At 48.4% G+C, this 22860-nt stretch overlaps 1 protein-coding gene across 1 annotated transcript in view; it reads left to right on the top strand.

Moving 5' to 3' along the window:
• LOC307073125 (nuclear factor of activated T-cells, cytoplasmic 1-like) overlaps positions 1–22860 on the top strand; it is a gene marked incomplete at its 3' end in the record, with an annotated part of 56178 nt that overhangs the window by 22563 nt on the left and 10755 nt on the right. Inside the window, exons 7-9 of the mRNA XM_079732828.1 lie at positions 6393–6448; positions 8474–8615; positions 15373–16011. Of these exons, the coding sequence (XP_079588954.1) occupies positions 6393–6448; positions 8474–8615; positions 15373–16011 (837 nt within the window). The remainder of the gene's footprint in view (positions 1–6392; positions 6449–8473; positions 8616–15372; positions 16012–22860) is intronic.

The raw sequence follows: 22860 nt of genomic DNA, 5'->3' as shown, positions 1-22860 counted from the left end.
GTGTGTGTGTCTCTCTCTCTCTCTCCCTCTTCTTCTCACTTTTTTCCTTCCGGCCTCCCTCCCGTCTTCACGCTCTTGTTTTCTTTTCGTCTCTCTTGGCGTTTCCTCTCGGTGATTCAAAATGTCTGGCTCCTTGTGTCCTCCTCCTAATCTCCCTGCTCTCGTGCGGCCCTCTCCCCGATTCCCGCTAAAGACATTAGCTGCTGCTGTGAGTCTTGGGGCTCCTGCCTGGAGGTTTGTTTTTCCTTATCTGTGGTATGAAGGGAGAGAGAGAGGGAAAGACACAGAGAGGTAAGGAGCAATAGAGAGAAGGAGGGAGCGAGTGTCCGGTGGTGCTGCTACTTTCTTTGCACTTATGTAAACTTTAATGACCCACCACTCTCAGGGTCTTCCAAGTCAAAAGCCCATTAAACAAAGTGTATGGTGATGGATACACATGCACCCACCTACATACAATCACACACACATACTGTCACACAAACACACACACACTTACAAACATGCGCACAAGCACCTTTACACACAGACACACGCGCGCCCACATACACACACACACACTCACACAAAGAAACACAAGTACACACACACACTAATGTCTATTAGTTCTGAGAAAAAATGAGTGTGGAAAAGTACTTATCCCTTAAATAAACTACCAAATATTGATTTTTGGCATTTTAATCTGGGAATCCTGCTGTTTTGTTAATGTTCTGAAGCCACAAAAGTTCTGAGTGTGTGTATTTGGATAGGACAAAATGATAAAGGGGAAAAAGTGAAACCGTAAAAATGAAACCATATCTCAGCCTGTATGTGTTGGGTTACATTTTCCTTTGGCAAGCATTAATGAAAGGCTTTGCCCCATTGCATACAGAACATTGCAATGTGATAATTAAGTTACAGGCCTCTACGAGCAGGAAGCATACACACACCGATACAAACACACACTCACACACACAGACACACAGAAATACACAAACATGCATGCATAAATGAACATTCAAATGCCCAGAAGCTGTAACAGCCAAATCAACTTTTGATAGCCCTTACTGATGTTGAAGTTTGGACTTGTTTGTTTATAGGAAACTCCACTAAACCAATAAAAATCCAATAAACCCTTGACATTTTCACATTTCCCGATCCTACGGAATAACGGCAGTGTTTGACATTCAACTTTCATAACCAATCAAGTTGAGCCAAAATCGTCCAATTCAGAGTTCCCTGGACTGCATGAAAAATCTCTTTTGCAACAAATGATGCATAAATCCTATAGACTAGAATCCCATAGAATGGCCTGTATATAGCCACTAGCCAAACACGGGAGTGTGTTTCCAAAGTAAAACAACACAACCACAGGTGTGCTGTAAACAAGTGGGTGTTTCTCTGGAAGTGCAACAACACCGCCTTTTGCCTTCTAATTGTTTTGCTTTCCTGCCGTCCCCTCTCCCCTTACACACACACACACACACACACACACACACACACACACACACACACACACACACACACACACACACACACACACACACACACACACACACACACAGCCAAATCCAACCCACTCCTCTTGGGAATCTCAGTGTACGTGTGTATCCGGAAAACCATTATTTCTGTGTGTTTAAATCCCCCACTCATACCTGTAGGATCACAGATGCAACCTCTTGTCATTTTAACTAGCGTATTTCGGTTTGTGTGTGTATGTGTGTGTGTGTGTGTGTATGTGTGTGTACCCATGCGCATTGTTCTGTGTGTCCTTTAGCCTTGTAGCCTGCAGGTCTGTTTGTGCGTCGTGTAGGAAGTGTTTTCAGTGAGTCATCCGCGAGGGAATCCCTGCAGAGAGCAGAGAAGGGACAGACGCGACACGCACAGGAAGCATGGCAAACATAGGGACGGGAAATTACTTTTTACTGCAGCCTTTTGCTGCATGCATTTGGTTCACTTTCTTTGCATTATTATTAACACAAGTAGTTTTGTGTTAGGGAGTGCATCATTTAGTGTAAATCAATTATTAATTTTATTCATGTATCTTTTGTTCATTTTATTTATCAATGTATTTATTATTATTATTATTAGTATTATTTTTGAGTCCATGCTAAATGTGACTCTGAGCTGAGTGTGCCCACATCACGTTCCTGGCACTGCGACAGGAAGGCATACCTAGCGCACCTCCATGCGGTGTGTGTTCTGGCTTGCCCCACTTTCTGCGGATGGAAGGATTGTGGGAGGCATGGTAAAAAAAAATAGAGAGAGAGAGAGAGAGAGAGAGAGAGAGAGAGAGAGAGAGAGAGAGAGAGAGAGCAGAATAAAAGAGCGAAAAACCGAGGAAAGCCTGTGCACCGCCTCGGAGGGGAGGTGAGGGAATTCCCCGGTGAGCAGGGAATGGTTTCTACATCTGGTTTGACTGGAGCTCTGCCGCACCACACAGCTCGGCCTGCAGCCTGCAGAGCTCCAGTCTCCCCCGTCTCCCCTGTCCCCCCCGTCTCCCCCGTCTCCCCCGTCTCTCTGCTGCAGCCCTACTTGCAGCCTTGCCCAATAGCCTAAGCCTTAAGAGACTCAACAACAAAGTAGTCCCTCCCCCCTGTTGATTTCTCCAATATTGATAATTAACACTGCAATTCGTTTTGGGTCATGACTTAAAGATTCATGATGTGGAACCTTAGGCTAGACCACTTGAGGGCCGCTAGTCCAGGCAACACCGAGGCCTGCACTTTTCCCTCCCAGCTTATTGGCCTGGATGCTGCTCCAGGAGACACCTTTGTCTTGTGTATGAATTCATGAACACCCTGTACTACCCTGGTCTGGTTTGTCTTTCCAGTAAGATGTCTAGACGGGCCTACACCTCTGCCCTAAGGCAGAGGTGTATAAACTGTGTGTTTAAACTGTGGGCACCTGCGTGGGTGTGTGGGTGTGTTTGTGTGTGTGTGTGCATGCATGTGGTAAGGGTGTGTGTGAGTGTGGGTGTGGTTCTGTGGTGAAGCTCCACCACCACTCCCATCGCTCTTGACTCCACAGGACCGGCGAAGCAGTTCACGTTATGGTTTATTCATCGTAGTGATCGTCGTTCATAAAGTTTGTGCTAAGTAGCACTCTAACCCCCACAACTTTACAATGCTTGCTATTGCATGTCAGTGTGTACCGTTGCTGGGGAACGGGCAACGCAGTACAAAATGGTCTGCAGGCTAGCTTTTTGAGCAAGATGCCTTCCCCCTACCTGCTCCATAATGACTTAAGCTGAATTCACGTTCAGTCGCTTTGGATTAAAGCATTTGCCAAATGACTTAATACTATGTCATAATTCTAAGAAGTTCCTGTTGGAATTATAGGTTTGGAAAACCACCACTTTAGTGCACACCAGACGCCATGAAGTGATGAAGAGACATCTCTGCAACACAATAGGGTTCGGTAGCAAGGAATCTCCCTTCTTGAATTCATGCCGCACCCTGTTTGATTACACATCAACACACACACAAACCAGAACACACACACACACACCCAAAACACAGTGACCTTGTAACCTACCACTCACAACATGTATCCCTTACTGCCCACGAATGTACTTACCTACAAATAGATGAACAAACATTCTGACAGAGAGGAATATGGAGAATGTGTTTCAGCCTACAGAGGGGCGATGGACAGGAGTATGACCGCAATGAAGAGGGAGAGTAAGGGGGGAGGTTGGGAGAGGTTAGTGTGGGGACTGGGGGTGGGGGGGGGACCCTCACAGAGGAGGGTCCTCTGTGACCCTCCTCTCCAAGGGTCACAGAGGAACTCCCTTTTGGCCTTTCCGTCTCTTCTTCCCTCCACTCCCCCCACCCTTGATCCTTAAAACACAGCCCTGAACTATGTGCGTACAGATAGATAGTGCTATCCCCGCCTGCTCCCAGAACCACAGCAACAGCAACGCTGGCACAGACGCAGAGACTTTAACTGAATGCACGTAAACAGGAAAGACGCCGGAGCGAGACCTCAGAATCATCTCTGGAAACGAAACAAAGCCGAAACACAAAAAAAAAAAGTTGTTTCAATTAAGGGCCATGAATCATGTTTTCCATTTCATAAAAGTATCCCAGTGAACGTTCATTGGCAGGAGGGGGGCCGCCCGGCTGTCGGGATACACCACAATCATGGCCGAGGCACATGCCCGTCTCCCTTGTGTAAGAGCTGTAGACGTCAAGCCAGTGCTCCACAAACCTCTGAACAACATCACAAACAGCGCACAATCAGTCACACCCTCTCAGTCTGCTGTGTTTCCTATCAAACGGATCAGATGAGGTCTATCTGACCCAATCAGAAAGTGAGGATCACCACTGGTTAAGGTTTGGGTTTGTTTCACCCCGTGGCTACAACGTTTTGTGGAGTTGCGAAGTTACCTGTGTTTGTGTGTTTAGCCGTGGTTAACCAGCGGAGTCCTCGGCTAGTGCCCTGATCTGATGATGAAGAACGGGGCGTATTATCCTGGCCGTCTCTATTAGTATGACTCTCCACAGGTTGAGTCACTGTGGCAGCAGGCAGCTGGCCGATCTGCCCTATGGCAACTTAGTCTCGCAGAATGGCTTAGTCTGAGTGTGTGTGTGTGTCTGTCTGGGTGGGTGTCTGTGTGTCTGTCTTGGTGGGTGTCTGTGGACACCTGTGTGTGTCATCCGCCGTGGACTTGAACAATCAGCGTATATTTGATGGTGCTTCTTTCATGACCTCTGTCTGTATGCTTGTCTGTATCTGTGTGAGTGTGTGTGTGTGTGTGTGTGTGTGTGTGTGTGTGTGTGTGTGTGTGTGTGTGTGTGCACATGCAGTTTGGTGTGGGTTGGGGCTCCGTGAAGGAGGAGGTGTTGTCAGGAACAGAAGTGTTTTGCAGATGTTGCAGGGAGTCAAATGGAAAGTTCTGTGGTTCTCTGTTGTGCAGTGATGTCTGACTTGCCGACACACACCACATGTTGCACTGTCCTAATTCGGTCTGAGGTCGAAGGTAGATGTGTGTGTGTGTGTGTGTGTGTGTGTGTGTGTGTGTGTGTAGGTGTGTGTGTGTGTGTGTGTGTTTGCATGTGAAAGAGAAAGAGATACAGTTTAAGTCTGTATCATATTTACAGCGAATTGAAAGTTTCTGCAATCTCTACATCTCTATTCCAAGTGATGCTGAGATTTTGAAGTTTGAAGTGAGAAATGGCCTGAAGGCAGCGATTGAGATAAGATTACTTCTCCACGTATGAAGAAGTAGAAAAACATGTTGTCCTGCATCAGGTTGACACCCCAGTCTGAGGTCTTCCATGTTGGAGCACCTCCCAGAGAGAAGAAGGCCGAGGCTAGCTCACTTTTTCCTCTCTCTCTATCTCTGTCTCCCCGTCTCTGTCTCTCTTCCTCACTCTCTGTATCTTTCTCTGTCTCTGTGTGTGTGTGTGTCTCTCTCTCTCTCTCTCTCTCTCTCTCTCTCTCTCTCTCTCTCTCTCTCTCTCTCTCTCTCTCTCTCTCTCTCACACACACACGCCCACACTCAGCTTTAGGTCAATGGGATCTTCTATTATTGAACACGTTGTTATGTGAAAAATATATGACCATTAAGGAGAGTAAACATGTATAGATTATCCATCCAACGTTATTATCAATGATTTGAATTCATTATTCATAAAGCGCTGGCCATCCGTCGAGACAAATCACTTTAACTTCCATGTCACCAAATCGCCACGGCGCCCCGTACCATTGACTCATGCACACACGTTCTGTGCAGAACCCTGTAGTCATTTACTGAGGTTCACCCTGGCTGGGTATGATGACATCACTGACGATGGTGGCTGTGAAGAATGTAAATAATAAAATTGAGAAAACAATGAGGCATTAGCGAGTGGTGACAGCAGAAGAGCGCCGTCAGCATCTGTTGTGTGGGGTACGGAATGAAACCCCAACAGAGAAAACCCCAAAAATAAAGATCATGACGGCTTCTGCTGGCTCTCTGTCTGTGGCCGCGGGTTAAGGGTTGGTTTAATGGGACGGCAAACAAAAGCAAAATGTTCATATACCACAACCGACCCAAGTTGAGAACAAAAACAAAAGCTGTTATGTAGATAAAACCAATGACCGAAAGCAATTTTCTTTTCTTTTCTTTGCAAAGTGACAAAAAAGAGAAAGTAAAGAAATAGTGTGTGAGATCAAATAAGGGTACTTGTCACAATGGCACATCCTTCTGCAGAAGAGCAACGACACAGAGCTAATGTGCAAACCTGCAAACTGTTGTTGTCTCTGAGTCATCAGATGAGTGATAAGAGAAGTTAAACAGACCCTGCAAGGGAACCTTCATAAAGACACCATAGCACAGATCTATCCCATGCTAGCTCCACAACATCTCCACATCTGAAGGTGACCTATTGTCCCCATCATGGACTAACCCCCTGCTGTTTCTTGTCTAGATGGTCATCACGTGTGGGAGACGGAAGCCAAGGTGGACAAGGACTCCTTCAAGTCTGTAAGTATTGAGTCATCCTCCTCGGCCCAGCTCATCATAGTGACACGTGAGGAAGAGCTTGTTGTGTTCACCCACTCCCCCCCACCCACCTACCCCTGCCCCTCTCTCTGTAGTTGATTTCTGCACCGCTCTGATGTAACCTTTGCTAAGCTCTTGCCGCGTAGAATTTGTTGATCAAGTCCATGCAATCCCGAATGGAAGTTTCACCAAAATCTCTGTGCCGACATCTGTCTGTGTGTGTGTGTGTGTGAGTGTGTGTGTGTGTGTGTGTGTGTGTGTGTGTGTGTGTGTGTGTGTGTGTGTGTTGTGTAGGTATACGTTTACATGTATGTGTACGTGTACTTGGACGTGTATATGTGGGTGTGTGCGTGCGTGCGTGCGTGCACGCAGTGTGGAACACACCGTAGAAACACAGGCTGGTGAGCCATATTGTTTTTGCCACCAAAGTGCATGAGCTCATAACAAATAGGCCGTCGTGTTAAACACATGCACACATGTCCCTGGTCCTCACAAACACACACACGTAATGCCTCACATGGCATAGCATGGTGTAGCATAGCCAGACGTTGAGTTCACTATGTGTGGATGGAGGTGCGGGCTGCGGTTTGGAGCAGTAAGGCTCTTGACACCAGGCCGGAGCCCGGCGATGCTTCCTGTGGAGTGGACGCTAGTGCACTTTGCGTGTCTGTTGGCCTGAGTGTCTAAGTGCTGCGCATCAGGGCCATCCTGGGTGCTGCTGCCGGTGCTGTTGAGCGGAGGTAGGGGTGCTAGTTGATGCAAACGTTTAGATTTATTTTGTGTGCCCTGTGTTGCATCAGCAGGGCTGGATGTGGACTCTCAGAACCTTAATTGGCCAACGGTGCTGACGACCTGAGTCCCATGGTGCAAGGGAGGGCGAGGCTTAGTTGGGGAATGGGAGGGTGTTTGCGGAATGCTGAGTCAATTTAAAATGAACAAACAATACAGGGGGTTAATTGATAACAAACGAGCTGAATGTGAGAGAGAGAGAGAGAGAGAGAGAGAGAGAGAGAGAGAGAGAGAGATACAGAGAAACCAAGAGCGAGGGAGGGGGAAAAGAGAGCGCAAGACAAAAAGGTTGTGAGCCAGAATTCACCTTAGTCCACCTCCCTACCTGTACCTTTATTGCAGCCTAGAGCTCAGTAGTGTGAAACACAGGGACACATGTGCTGTGCTCCTCCTCTCTGCCTTCCTCACGGGCAGTAGGGGCCGTCAAAAAGCTGCATCCTGCCAGCCCCCCCCCCCCCCCCCCCCCCCCCCCCGACAAAGCCAGCAGGGGAGGTGGGCTCGCTGCAGACAGACGTAAACACACCGACAGAATCCTCTTTGTGTGCTGTTGGCCTCTCGCTAGAGAGCAGTCAAAAGTTCATGTCCGTCCAGACTTGCCGTGGTGGGGCCTGAGGGTGGGGCGACGGTGGTGGAGGTGGGGGCGGAGAGAGCTGGAGGGAGGCCACTCCACAGGGAGACGTAGCTGTGAAAACAAATAAAGACAGGCGCCCTCTCTCTCTCTCTCTCTCTCTCTCTCTCTCTCATCCTTCCTGTGCTAGGCAGGCACACAAGGTGGAGACCTTGGTGGCTTTTTTATTTCTTTTTTTCCTGTGAGACCCGACCGGGGCTGTGGACAAACATCTGTCGCACTGCCCTCCCCTCTGCCCTGGGGGGAGGTGGGGGGGGGAGGGTCTGGGGAGAGATCACAGTCCAGGGGACCTCGCCTACCTTGTTGTTCAGCCCGCATGCGTCCGCAGGCTGCGCCCAAAAAGGTCCGCAGTGAGACAATAAACACAAGCCACTGATTAATGATCCCCTCGCAGGGGTGCATCCCTTCTACCCCCCCCCCACCTCCCCTCTTGCAACCAAAACGTTTCAAAACCACTTCATACAGCACAGGAGATCTGCTGATCTGAACACAATAGAAAGGATGTCATTGTTGGTAGATGGGTCATCATCGGAAGAGCTCTTTATTGTGTGTCGTACTAAAAATGAGTGCGGTTCCTTCTTCTCCCCCAGAACACGATTGTGGTGGAGATCCCGCCCTACCGGAACCAGAGGCTGTCCAGCCCGGCGCAGGTCAACTTCTACGTCTGCAACGGCAAGAGGAAGCGAAGCCAGTGCCAGCGCTTCACCTACCTGCCCTCCAACGGACATTTTGGTAAATCCTCTTTCTATTCTTCCCCTTGTAGTTGTAATGTTTTTTTGTTGGTCAGACTGCAACAGCTCTGGAAATCAGACTTATGATTAATGTCTAAAGACTGATGGCTGAGCTCCTATCTGGTGAATGCAGGGTTTCACTGTCTTTCGCTTCATATTTGTTCAAACCAATTATTTTGCTGGAGGCGGAATCTGTATGCGTGTAACACAAACTCTGCCAACTGATAAAAGTGTCTGGAAAGGTTTTAAAATTAATACTGTGTAGACCTACCACTGTAGAAATACATATATAGAATATCTCCATGACAAAACAGGAAACAACGTGTAGTAGCCATTTTTAATTCCTGGTTTCCGGCCCAGGCCCTCTGCTGTCTCCCCCCAGAAATTCTGCTGTAACACAGTAGGACTGCTGTGATCAATAGATACATCATCTGTCCCAGATGATGTATCTATTGATTGGTGTATCCATATTGCCACATCTATACAGCTTACAATGGCATTCTTTTAAGATACGGGTAACTTGTAGCTGAATTGGGGCAGCATTGCTGCATTGAGTTAATTGAGAGGTTTGATTGCCCAGCCAGTGAGGATCATACTAGCCTGCCTCTGGTATATTGACATTCTCTGGAAGAACCTCTTGAAGCGTCCACCCAAATGGCACTTGTAGGTATTATTATATTATTGATGATCGTCTTTGATTCTTATATTATTGATGATGTTTGTGTAGTGGTTGTGAGTTCATTTAAGCGTGGCGGCCCCACCTCTTCGGGGTCCGTCGGTGGGGGTGGTGTGAGGGAGGAGTCGGGTGGAGTGTGTTTACTCTGTAGTGGGGCTGCGTTCCCTCGTGATGAGGTGTACCTGCTGACTGACAGGCCCGCTGGCCAGTGTTGACGTTTAGGAGTAAATCTCAATCACCTGACGGGGGGGGGAGGGGTTCTGAGTTCATATCCTACATCACACCAAAAACACACACACACACACCCACACATGTGCACAGGTACATGCTTAGATGACAAACACACACACATATGCACAGACACATGTTCACACATATGCACACACACATGCACAAACACATGCACACACACATGCATGTGCATACACACACTCACACACACACATGCACATACATTGACACATGCACACACATTGGTACTTTACTCATGTAGTAACCTGAAATCCCATAAATTCCTTGTTACTCATTCTGTGTCCTTGCCTCTACAGAAAGTTGAGGCATTTCAAGAATGCGTGATTGAATCAGAAGGATACTTCCCAGAACTTGTCAGCCAAGTCTTTTTACAAATACATACAGGTGAAGGCTTTTCACGGTCACATTTCAACAGAGTCAACTCCTGTGATGAACACTGCCCTCAATTAGATCAGAACAATGGCATTTTCTTTTTGCTCATCAGTGTCTCAGAACCTTCAGCTCTGCTGCTATAGCTTGCACATCATGTAGGTATATAGCCTGTAAGAGGATGTGACATTTAGATTATCACCAGATGTATTTATGGTCCCTTGGGGATAAGCAACGATTCACTCCCTGGCCAGGCTTCTGAGAGAAAGTAAAGCAGGGCCCTATTAGGAGATGCCTGATTAATGTGATGAGCAAGTGCATTGTGGGTAGCTGGACCAGTGCAAGGCTGACAAACTGTGGCCATATATAGCATCCCCCCCTCTCCATATACCAACCGGATATGGAAGAGAAGGAGATAGAGACTCAGAGAGAGGCATCCAAGCCTTAACTGTGCATCACTAAGTCATTTCCACAAGCATAAACAAGACTCTAATTAAAAGATGACTTGTTGCTATTTCTATTTTGCTGCCAAGTGAACCACGAGTGCAGGGAAGCAGACCACACACACAGGACCTGTGGCTCTTGCAAAGAGCTTAATTCACATTAACCCACACTGCCTCAGATGATCGTTAATTATTTAGATTAACCACGCCTGAAATCTTGACTAAAATCAGCTGTGTGGATGCATGTTGCCTATATCTTGCTTTTCAAGGTTTAAACTTAAGAGTGTTAGGACAGAAATAGTTTACACAGAGTGGGGGAGGTTGTGCATGGCGCAAAGCCTGCACACACACCACTGCATACCTACAGAGGTGCATGGTGTGCAGAGAAACACATGCACACTCACAGTCATCACACTACGGTCATCGCTTTGATCTGTGCACGAAAGCAGGCCTTCCGGCAAGCAGTCCCACTTCAAGCACCATTGTGGTGAATGAATGTATTTATAGAGAGCCTTTTCTTTCACACTGGTGTCTGCTCACCTAAGAGTCTTAAAATAGCTGCACTTGTTTGAGAAGCGGAAGGACGAAGCAAACTCTCTCTGGGCCTCAGATGCTGGTGAAAACAACTTTTATTTTTCCATCGTGTCCACGTGACTGGCGTGTTATTGGTTCTCATTAAACTACGTGCATCCAGCGAAGAGTGTGAAACTGTGGTGGTGTGGCTTGAAACCCCAAGTGTTATTTTTAACAGAACATTGCACTGTCCCACGCGAGCACAGCAGTTCAACCGAAAAATATATATATATTTGTTCTTGGTAGTACCAGTAAAAATTGCTTTTGTGGACCCTAGAAACAAAGTGACTATAGAGGTACGTCTGCAGATAGGAAAACACCAGAGTGTTGGACGAAGCCTTGAAAAATAATAATGTTTCCAAAAAGGTGTTTTTTTAGAACAAAAACACCTGAGCAGGATACCAAAGGCCTGCAGGTGACCGCGGATCAAATGGGGCTGCATCCTTGCAAAAAATGACAAGGCGAACACTAAGGCAACTGTCCTCGCCTGGTACCCAGTGGTAGCCCTGGTTTTCCAAAGTCCCGTCCCATCATTGTTGCAGGAGCAGAGACATGACGTGTTGCACTTTAAAAAAGGAGGAACCATTTTTTCAGTTGCAAAACCACATTAAACAACAGTGTGCCGGCTATGACTGAAGCGTGAGCCAGAAGCTTCTCGGAATCCCTTTATTTTTACAGGCCGCTTGGAGATCCCTCTGTAATATCAAGTTCTATTCTTAACATGAACGGGTGCAGAACCCCCATTCCCACCCCCCCCACCCCAACCCAGTTGGTTTTGTGGTCAGCGAAAGAGAGAGAGAAAGCGAAGGATGCATGTTGGCTGAAGTCATGAGGACATTCTGAGACACTTACAGGAAAAAGTAAATGAAGCTCACATTGTTCTCTAAACCCACCACCATCACCAACCCTACTCCCCCTCCTCCCCCTCCTCCTCCTTCCTCCTCCACCCTCCTACTCATCATGCCTTCCACAAATATTTTTGGGCTCTGTTTGACACAGTCATGTTTTCCCAAAATGGTCAAGAATAAACCTGACCTGTTTTTGTCATGTCTACACTTTGGGACAGTGTTAGACACCCACGCCCCCGGCCCACCGACTGTATGCTGGGACAGCCAGCTGTCCTGCAGATTGTCTGTACAGTGGGGGGGGGGGGCGCGGGAGGCAGGCACCTGTAGGTTGTAATGAATGACACCACCTGGCCATCTGGCAGACTCCACTCACTATAACACTACAGAGATGAGTGCAGAGAGTGCAGTGTGCATTCTCTGTGTAGCAGTCTGGGCCTCTTCAGTTGGTACTCAACAGAAAACGAGGGTGGCATAGAGGCTTCTCTCATCGAACCCATTCATAATGGAGATGATCTACAGCCTGATGATGTTCTACGGTGGTACACAGCCGTGAGTATAGCGCACTATAAATATTGGACAAACAGATAAGATTAGAACACCTCATTCTATGACACACTGTCTGTGTCTTTAACTCATTTCATTTTGTTGAACAAGCACACACATAAGAACACACAAAGACACACACACACACACGCACACACACAATTGAACACTCTCACACACACACACACACACACACACACACACACACACACACAAACAATCACACAGACAGACAGGCACACACAGACAGGCACAATCAAACATACGCAGACTCTGTCCTCTATGACGCTGTTGTCCACGGAAACACAACACACAACTTTAAACACCAATTCATCACTAGCCGGTAGATAACAGAGCGGCCCTCTAAGGTTGGGCTTCAAGATGAGCAGAGAAGGGAGAGATGAAGAGGAGTAGTGGAAGGAAGAGGTGGAGGTGGAAGAGGAGGAGAGGACGATATGAGGTGGAGGGGGGGCGAGGGGGAAGTGGAGGAGGGGGAGGAGAAGGAGCAGGGGGAGGAGAAGGTAGAGGAGGAGGAGGAGGCGGAGGAGGTGCAGGGGAAGGGGAGGTAGAGGAGGAGCACATGTGTGGTGCATCAGTTGTCTGAGGGCCTTAACCCACATGGTCGGGAGGAAATGGAAACCAGCTGAGTCGTTGGACCGGGCTCACATGGTGGATCTGCCTTCTGCCTTCTGCTCTCTCTCTCACTCGCTCACTCGCTCACTCTCTCACTCTCTCGCTCGCAAAAAATGAGGAGTGGGGGGTCATGAGCAGGTGGGGGGTATGCGATCGGGGCTGTGGGGAAGGTTTCTGTTTAGCGTCTGTGAATGATGTGTCTGAAAACAGACACCAAATGCTATCGGCCATTCATTGCATAATATGGGTTGAGAAATCCGTCTTTAAGAATGGTTTGAAAAGAAAGAACACATTTTCACCTCTTCAAAATGTGAATTCATAGTTTCTACTTTAATTCTTCCATTGGATAGACAACCTAAAGTGGTGTATTTTTGCTGTAGTCGGAAGAACTTCATAAGCCAAATATATTTTTCACAGCCCCTTGCCCCTCCGTGTCAGATACCCCTTATCTTATCTAAAGAATAAAACATAAAACATTGACACTGTATGCTCTTCCCAAGGGGCAGCCATTCATTCTATCCCTATCCCTCCACTACTTATTTAATATCCATATTTTGTATCAATGTATCAGAGAGAGATACTGCAGTCACTGAGCAAAGTGAAGCGAGCTCCTCTGCCCTTTTCCCCCCAAACAGGGAGCTCAGGGCGGGGCAAAGCCGTCTTCCCACTGCCCTCCCCAGGCACCGGGCCCTGTCCCCAGGCCCAGCTGGGCAGACACGAGCTGACGTAAATGATCCTCCCTGGTGGGTAATCAGAGCACCTCAGCATCAGGTCTCACAGGACGGAACCGCGTCTGAGTCGAGTTCCGACTCGAGCGAATAATAAAATAATAATAATAACAACGCATTTTTTATATATATATAAAAAGGGATGAAGTATAACACGGTGTACTACTTTGCACCGTTCCCGTTTCATGCGTCTCCCAAGTGTTCTTCGGTTTTATAAGTGCAAAGTAACGCAACATTCAAACAAGACGTCTCATTCACATCTGTGGGGGCCATGAGTAAATGTTAACAGGGGCGTATTTAGCCAAAACACTTATGGTTGGCATCAGACTCTCACCACACCCATTAATGTTTTTAACAATGAGCCGAAATAGAAACAGTGCGTTCATTGTGACTCAAAGGCCTTTTGCTGTCCATGCGGGCATCTTAACGCCGACCCTGTTAGTGGTGTCTTGGCATCGCCGCGAGCTGTGCACTCATAGCAATACTCACCCGCTCTTAAAGCGTTCTCTCTCCGCTCAGTGCCCCCCTGAGTGTTCAATAAACCAGAAAAAATAAAATAAAAATAGAATAATAATTTCTTTATTTTTCAGTTTGGGTTGCGCATAAAAACAGGAAGGATGGCATGACTGCCTCCTCACAGGATGATCAGGAAGTGAACTAGACGACCTCTAAATGGATTTGGTAGACGGCCGTTGAGGGAGAGTGGCAAGGGTGATCGAAAGAGGAGTGGGATGTGATGAAGGCTGGGGGTGGGGGAGGTCATTGAACTCTCTCTCTCTGCATTAGTTCATTAGTTGAGACTCCTGAACTCCTAAAACCACAGGCATAGCACTACCGCCTCTTAAGGGGCTCATTCCTCCCAATCAAAATCAAATCATCCCTCTACTTCCCCTCTCTCTCTCTCCCTCGCTCGCCCTCTCTGTCCATCTTCCCCTCTTGCTCTTCACTTTTGGGCCTTGAGACCTCTCCCTCTCCCGCCTCGCACTCACTCTCTCCTCCTTCTCTTTTGGACTTTTTGCAACAATTACTTTCGGAGCGTGGATGAATCTTGGTGGGGGTGGGGTTTGGGCGGGGGGGGGGTTCTGGTAGAAGCAGCCACAGCAGCAGAAGTAGCGCCCTGCTCTAAAGCAACTCTTTTATGGGATGTCAGAGGCCCGGGAGAGTCCAAAGAAAATAGGTCTTTTGATTATTAGAGCCAGCTGTGGCTTTCCGAAAGTGATGACTCATACGTTTTTTTGTTTCTTTTCCCCCACCAACCCACCCCCAATTCTTTTCGGTTTTGGAGTGGTAAGGGGGGAGCTGAGATTGGCGGTTGTGTGTGTGTGTGTGTGTGTGTGTGTGTGTGCGTGTGTGCGTGTGTGTGTGTGTGTGTGTGTGTGTGTGTGTGTGTGTGTATTGCGTTGGGGGAGGGAGGGGGGGTGGGTTGTTCTGGAGCTCCCTGCCAATTCAGCACTGAGAACCACACTCCCTGGTGGATGTGCTGGGGCCGAGGCGCGGGCATCCTCAGCCTCGAGGCGTGGCTGAGCCCCAGCGCCTGGGCTCTCTCCGCCGCGGCTCCCCTCGCTCTCTCCCTGGGCCACGTGGACCGCCCGCACCACTCAACACATCTTTCCATCGCTCTTCCACTTCCTTTCCCACCGTAGATCTCGATATATTTTTTTCTTTCTTTGTGTCTTCTTGTATCTTCCTGCAGTGCCGATAATAAAGACAGAGCCCAACGATGAGTACGACTCTCTGGGCGCCCCCCGGCCGACCAAGCCCTACTTCAGCCGGCCCCGGCTCTCCCCCATATTACCGCTGGGGGACGGGGAGGCCTGCCTCATGGGGGACTACCCCCCCTGCCCCCCCCACCGCGCCTCCCCGGGCTCCAGCCCCACGCTGCACGACCTTTCCCCGGCGGCGGCGGTGGCGGCGGCGGCGTACAGCAAGTGCCTCGCCAACAGCTCCATGGCGTCCATCATCCAGGAGAACCCGGGCCGCCCGTCCACCGCCACGGGCCGCCCGTCCTCCCCGGACCACGGCTCCTCCCCTTCGGCCCTGGCGCCGCCGCTCCAGCCCCAGGGCAGCACTCGCGCGGGCTACCACCCGGGCTACGCCAACGGCTGCAGCAGCGCTTCGTCCTCCCCCGGGTCCCAGCCCTCCACCCCGGGCGGGGACAGCCCCTTCATGCAGGCCTACAGCCCCGTCCAGGGCCAGCAGCAAGCGGCGGCCGGGTCGCCCCAGGCCAAGGGCGGCTCGCCCGGCCTGCTGCGGGACGACGCCAGCCCCCCCGCCCCGGCGGTCACCGTCAAACAGGAGCCCCAGGAGCTGGACCAGATGTACCTGGACGATGGTGAGTCGTCACGCAAACTTCCGTGTGTCCCGCTCCAAAGGTCAAGGTCGGAGGGCGAACTCCACGGCCGACGCCCCCCCCCCCCCCGGGTGTGAGTGGTGTGAGTGTGTTTTACGAGGCGGTTTCTATTCACGGCCATGTTTTCCATGTGGATTCGAAACTGTTGATGCACCTCCTTATCTGCGCAGTCCCTCTCCCCCCGGCCAAGCCCGGCCAGCCCTCCCTCCCTTCACTGTTTCCTGATGAAATTCTGGGATTGGATTTACGTCAAAGCCGTGTTAATTTTAGGCACCCCCCACCGGCTCCATTTATTTGCCTTTGCCGCAAGGTGCGACCCGGCTTTTGTTGTAGCGGCGAACGCGGCTGGCTCCACAATAGTCCCCCACAGCCCTGATGGGGATCTGAACCAATCTGTCAAAACATCAGAGGCCGCGGGTCGGCCGGGGTTGTGCGGCGAGAACAAAAACAGTGGCACACGCGCACACCGCCAACCTGTTGACACGGCAACTAATGAAGGAAGCAAAACAATGGTTCAGGGTTTCCTGAACGGAGATCCCCCGCGCCACACATACACACACACACACACACACACACACACACACACACACACACACACACACACACACACACACACACACACACACACAACACATACACACATACATACACACACACACACACACACACACACACACGTACCTCGCTCTCTCTCTCTCTCTCTCTTTCTCGCTGGGAGAGATGTTTGCAAGCAGGGGGCCCGGGCCTCGTGTTCCCCTGTTCTCCCCACGGGGCCTCCGCCCTGCAGCTGTCGTCATCAAGGGAGCATGTGTGATGATGGTGGTCACACCTGGGGGGTGGGGGGGTAGATAAGGGCTGGCTGCTGCTGCTCTCTCTCTCTCTCCCTCCCTCTCTCTCTCTCTCTATCCCATGCTCTCTCTGGCTCTCTCTCCCTGCCCTTAACGATACAACTTTCTTGGGTGTTTTCACCGGGACAATTAGGTGGGGTTGGTGGAGTGTGTGTGTGTGTGTGTGTGTGTGTGTGTGTGTGTGTGTGTGTGTGTGTGTGTGTGTGTGTGTGTGTGTGTGTGTGTGCGTGTGTTTGTGCGTTTGTGTGTGCATCCATGCATGCATGCACGTGTGTGTACTACACACATTGTTTACCCAATTGCTCTGGGAGTATAGCCGCAATAGGCAGTAGGGGACATGGGGAGTTGGGCCGTGGATCTGTAATTGAGTTGAAATGCGGCTGTCAGCATATCTGTCAGCCCTGATGAGTCCCATTTGTGTGCACCTCATAAACAGACAAAGGCGTACGAGGAGGACGTCCATGTGTTATCGGGCTCTGTAAAAATCATCGCTTCCCTACCGGATCACTTCGCCGCCTTTCAACCCTTTATCGTCTCCTCTTCCCCGCTTCAAGCGGCCACTAGTAAAATCCGAAACCTGTAGCCGAGACCTAGTTCTGCACCGTTATTGTCACACACGCTCCTGTGTTTGCCCTCATCCCGTTTCCTGATCCATAGGCAGGGAAGAGCGTTCATTCTGGCTCCTAATTGAATGATCCTGAAACTCAAGCCTCGCTCTGCACTTTGTAAAGACGCCATTAAGAGGGCTTTTTCTACGACATGACAGTGAAAATATTACAAATCAATGGCATCAAGGTGAGACGAGGCCGCTGATGTAATTTGTTCCTCGGGCCGGCCGCCCTGCCGCCCATCGGGTGTCACTTTCTCCTCTCTTGCGGCTGTGACAAGGGAAATACATCAGAGCCAGGGATTACAGTTTGCATTAGGGATGCGCAGGAATGCGTATCGATTGACAAAGGACACAGGAGGCGGCGCTGGGAAGGTAAAACCCTTCTGCGCGCCGGCCTTCTCCATCACCTAATGTCTGCGTAAGCGTCTGTGGTGAGCTCCTGGAGTCCTGGTAAGTGTGCGGTGGTAACAGCACACTCTGTAGGCATCTCCTTCTCTCGGGGCCCCCGGCCCCATCCCACACACACTTTAAATGAGGCTTTAAGCTGAACTAAATAAGATCGGAAGGCGGATCGCGGGGGGCGGGGGGAGAGGTGGGGGATGGTGTGGGTCGTTGGTGTAGTGCTTGAGTCCATTGGCGCCCATCCACACACACACACACATTATCAGCATGTGTTAGCGAGCTTAGATCTCCATTAAGAGGAAAGTGTGGGGGGTATGGGGGGGGGGGGGGGTGATGACCTCACCCCACAGCGGTTGATTTAGCACCGGCCGTGTAAGTGTAGCCTTCCCCCTCGGCCGGGAATGAACTGGAGGCCAGTGATTTGAGTCTGCAAGAGCGCACTCCAAAACACACACACACACACACACACACACGTACACACACACATGGGCACACACACACATGGACACAGACACACATACACATGCATACGTACGCGTGCACTGGAGCGGGGTTCCTCCCACGCGCGGGGCCCCGGGGCCCCCCGGCCCTCATCAGGCAGAGGAAGTGCGTCTCGCTGATCGGCAGCAGGTCTTAACGCAGCCCCCGAGAAATCACTCCAGTTATCAGCAGTGAGCTACCGCCCCGCCAGGAGTGGAGTCAGGACGCAGGGGGGAGGACACTGGAGAGGGTCGGGTGGGCGTAGCGGCGGCGGCAGGGGGCTTTTTATGCCGGCGAGAGGGGAATTTGTGGAATAATCATTTGCATTCGATATTTTTGGTTAGTATGCACTTCCGGCGGGTGGTTGGGATTTGAGTGGAGTGTGTTTGGTTTTGCACTTTTGGAAGGGTTTTGAGCCTGAATGGGCCCCCCTTACTCTCTCTCTCTATCTCTGTTTCTCTCTCTCCCTATCTCTCTGTCTCTTTCTGACTCACTCTCTGTCCCTCTCTGTCTCTTTCTCACTTTCTCGGTCTCTCTCTCTCACTCTGTCTCACTCTCTCTTTGTCTCTAAATCTCTCTGTCTCTGCCTCTCTGTCTCTCTCTGTCTCTCTGTCTCTCTCCCTTATACCGATCACAAAGCTTGATCGAGTGCCATGAACAAAGAGTGCAGGAAATGAATTGCATACTTTGAAACGTAGATATGACGCACTGACTCAACATTACTCACTGATCCTTTTTTATGAGTGAGCTACACATCAAGAGCGATGCAAATGCTTTAAGTGAGAATAGAATAACTGCAACCTTGAAAAATGTATAAAGAGGTAGTTCATATTGAATTCAAAGTGAATTCAGCATTCATGAAGCCTGTTCATAAATGAATGCTCATTAATAAGCAATTCATAATGTATTCTAAATTATTAATAAGAAAATGAGAAAATGCTTGGTGCCTAAGTTAATGATTAAAAACTATTTACAATGTTTTGATAATGCTTCATAAAAACTCAATGCAATTCATGATAAGATCCATTAGTTTAGTATTTTGTGTGACCTCATCGAGATCTAGCTAGTCTTAACTTAAGCTCACATGAAAATACTTAACTAAGTATTTCTAACTAACTAAACCAAACATGAATAGCAGCATTGTTAAGGGTTCATAAAGCATTACTAACGCATCGTAAACAGTAAGTAAATCCATTACTTGAACTTTAAAAATGATCTTACAAACCACTACCTTATTACCTTATTAATAGTGTACAACTAAATGAATAGCTTACTCATGAGTATCCATGTATGAACAATGTTTCATAAATAAGGAACTCACTATTCACTACTGCTTTATTCATGTTTACAATCAAATAAGACTTACAATGCAACAAAATATTTCTCCATAACGCTCAATTATAAGCTTCTATGCCAAAAATCCATCCCAATAAATGGATGGCAAAACGACAGCATATGTTGTCACACACCCTGAATGACATCACACCCCCCACCGCCTGTCACATTCATACACAGATACACATGAGTGCACATTGGCACATGACAACAAGCGCGTTTCCAGCATATGTATTTGATCCAAGACGTCACATCATATGGTACAAGCTCTTTATTAAGGGCTTTGTGCTGTTAGTGCGTGCATGCATGCATATTTTCAGGGGTCTGTGCATGTGTGTGCATGTGTGTGTGTGTGTGTGTGTGTGCGCGTGTGGGAAGTGAGCACAATCCTACTGCTGGCTGCTGCGTGTCCCCTCCTATTAGTTGCTGTTTGCGACGGGTGATATCATGAAGTGCAGCTAAACACACAGTCAGGGAGCTGGGGCGAGCTAATCAGAGGCATAGATTTAGACCAGCTGCGACTCCCACAAACACAGGCTCTTTATTCACTAAAATAAGATGAATGGGTGCCATGGCCCGAACCAGCTCCGCTGATGTCTGACATTCAACATGTGTTTTCTGATTGCCTCACATGACAACACCCCTTGTGTTGCTTTCCTGTTGTTTTTTTTTCTCAAGACCTCAAAATCATGGTGGATTAGTTTTGCTGCTACTGAACTTCCCATTATTTTTGCCTTCCTTAGTGACCCCATTCCTCCTCCCCACCGCCCTGCTCCCTGCACCACTCTCCAGCTCACTCCCTCGACAACGGTCAGCTTATGGTCCTGCATCTACTTTCAGCCAGCTTTTCTTCTGACTTTGCCTCTGGAAGATGTTACACATCCTGGCCAGGCGCCCTGACCGACGAAGCCCTTAATGATGATGGAGAGTGCAACCTGCACCTCTCTGAATAAAACATACAGAGTAACCGTGGTGCAAGCCTATAGGCTCCTGAGATGGAGTGGTTTAATGCAGAACTTGGGGAGAAGACTCTGTCTAATGGGACTCAGGGAAGTTGAAGTGTGTGCGTCTTCTAAACGACGTGTGCGTTGAGTTGCCTGTCATATACATGCTGGCTGTGGCCTTACTCTGTGTGTGTGTGTGTGTTGTAACTGGAGCCACTGTTGCTTACACAAACAAGTCACCTTTGACTCCCAGTCTTGGCGGGAGCACTGGCTACCTTCAGATAATTGCAGAAAACGAGGAGATCCATCTTTTGGTTAAGTGCAATGTCAAGAACCCGTGGACTTCTCCAAGATATTGACAGGTATATGAGGAAGGGTGATGTCTTTTATATTATTTATGACCATGAAGAGGATGTGGCTTTCTTTTTTCTATATATTATTTTTAACAATGTATATATGTGCCGCTCTCTCCTGTTAGGAATGACAGTTTCCTGGCTGTCTTTTTGAACTGTTGGATAGGAAAAGAAAATATGTTTTATAGTCAGAGGGAAAATGAAAAAGTACTTGCCGCAGGGTTGGTGACGGTACTCTCTGGATCATAAAGATCATCAGCTGCACACCGGTTTGAAGACCTTCCAAAACAGTCCACAAAAACACCTCTTTCCTCAAGGCTCACAACACCAAGATTTATTGGCCATGAAATCAGCGTTTATCAACAAGAGCCTTGGTTATCTTACATATCTTAAGATAATATAATAATATATAGATCTTATCGTATCGTAACTGACCCTGTGTCTAAAACAACCATGTGATCGGAAACAAATCACTGCGAAAGAAGGAAAACATTCAGTATTATTACATGCAGATACCAGGTCATAAAAATAAACTAGAGAAACAATCATCCTTGAAGTGATGTGTACAATCTACAATGGGATAGAGGGAGCTCAGGAAGCAGTCCGTTAGAAGCAGGGATACCTTCGTATTTGGTTTGAGGTCCTCTGTATTTCCCCAGTTTCCTCATATCTGGCTTCTATCTCCGTTCCCCTGGCCGGACTTCAGAGACATCAGACCAATGCTTGCGATCACTTTTTCACAACACATTTCACTAAAGCCACTCCATTGTTCCTCCTGTGTTTTCCGAGATTGCTCACAGTTTAGCAAATGATTGGATTTAAGTGGAATCATATGACAATGGCAATGGGGTCACATCATCAATTCTTTGATTTCCATTCCCCCATTAAGCCTCGGGTATTATTCGTTTTGATAAGTCTAGCAAGACAAATCTGTAAGTATTAAATCCATTAATTACAAGAGTATTCTGGTGTGCATATGTGTAATTGTGTGTGTGTGTGTGTGTGTGTGTGTGTGTGTATGTGTGTGTGTGTGTGTGTGTGTGTGTGTGTGTGTGTGTGTGTGTGTGTGTGTGCGTATGTGTGTGTGTGTGTGTGAGTGCCGGAACTCTTTTGGATCCCAAACTCTGGCAGCTAAACTCAAGGTCTGGTTTGGTTTCAGTTCCTCCGTCATAATATCCACAGTCACTGAGAAAGAATGTGTCTGCCGCACTGAAACAGGCGAAAATTATCTAAACAAATTATGTCTCTTTGTCTCTGAACTCTTAATACGCACCGCAACGTACGCCTTTACGTAAGCCGGTTACGTATGTCATAAGTGATCCGACATGGAGAACGCATGCGGCCAGTGGGCTACTGCATGTCTAGGTTTGTTACCAACTCTGTTATTTTGTTATTTGATTTCTCATTGGACGTGGAGGGGGTCGGCCGTAGAAAAAGTGCATCGTCTGATTCCCCTCTTAAATTGAGAGATAGAAATGGCATCAAAAATGTAGACTTTAGAAGTTAAGGATTGTGCCTAACGTACAAAGTCATCTGTGTTCGATTGCTACCCCCGTCCAACAAACTAATCCGAAACTCTTCTAGTTCATATCTTCATAATGAAAATGATATAAGACCTATATAACTCTATCTGCTTTACCGACTATTCTATGATCCTCCATCTATCAAGTATAGCAGTAGGGTAGTGTGTGTGTGTGTGTGTGTGTGCGTGTGTGTGTGTGTGTGTGTGTGTGTGTGTGTGTGTGTGTGTGCGCCCGCGAGTGTGTGTGTATGTGTTTGTGCATGTGTGCATGCCTGTGTGTGCACATGTATGTCATCAAAAGTTGAACAAAGTATTTGAGATGTAGTGCGTTGCCCAA

This window comes from Pollachius pollachius (assembly GCF_949987615.1).
Source record: "Pollachius pollachius genome assembly, chromosome: 1".
In the NCBI taxonomy this organism is placed as follows: Eukaryota; Metazoa; Chordata; class Actinopteri; order Gadiformes; family Gadidae; genus Pollachius; species Pollachius pollachius.
The sequence above is the reverse complement of the archived record's forward strand: the minus strand, read 5'-3'. Positions and strand labels throughout refer to the sequence as shown.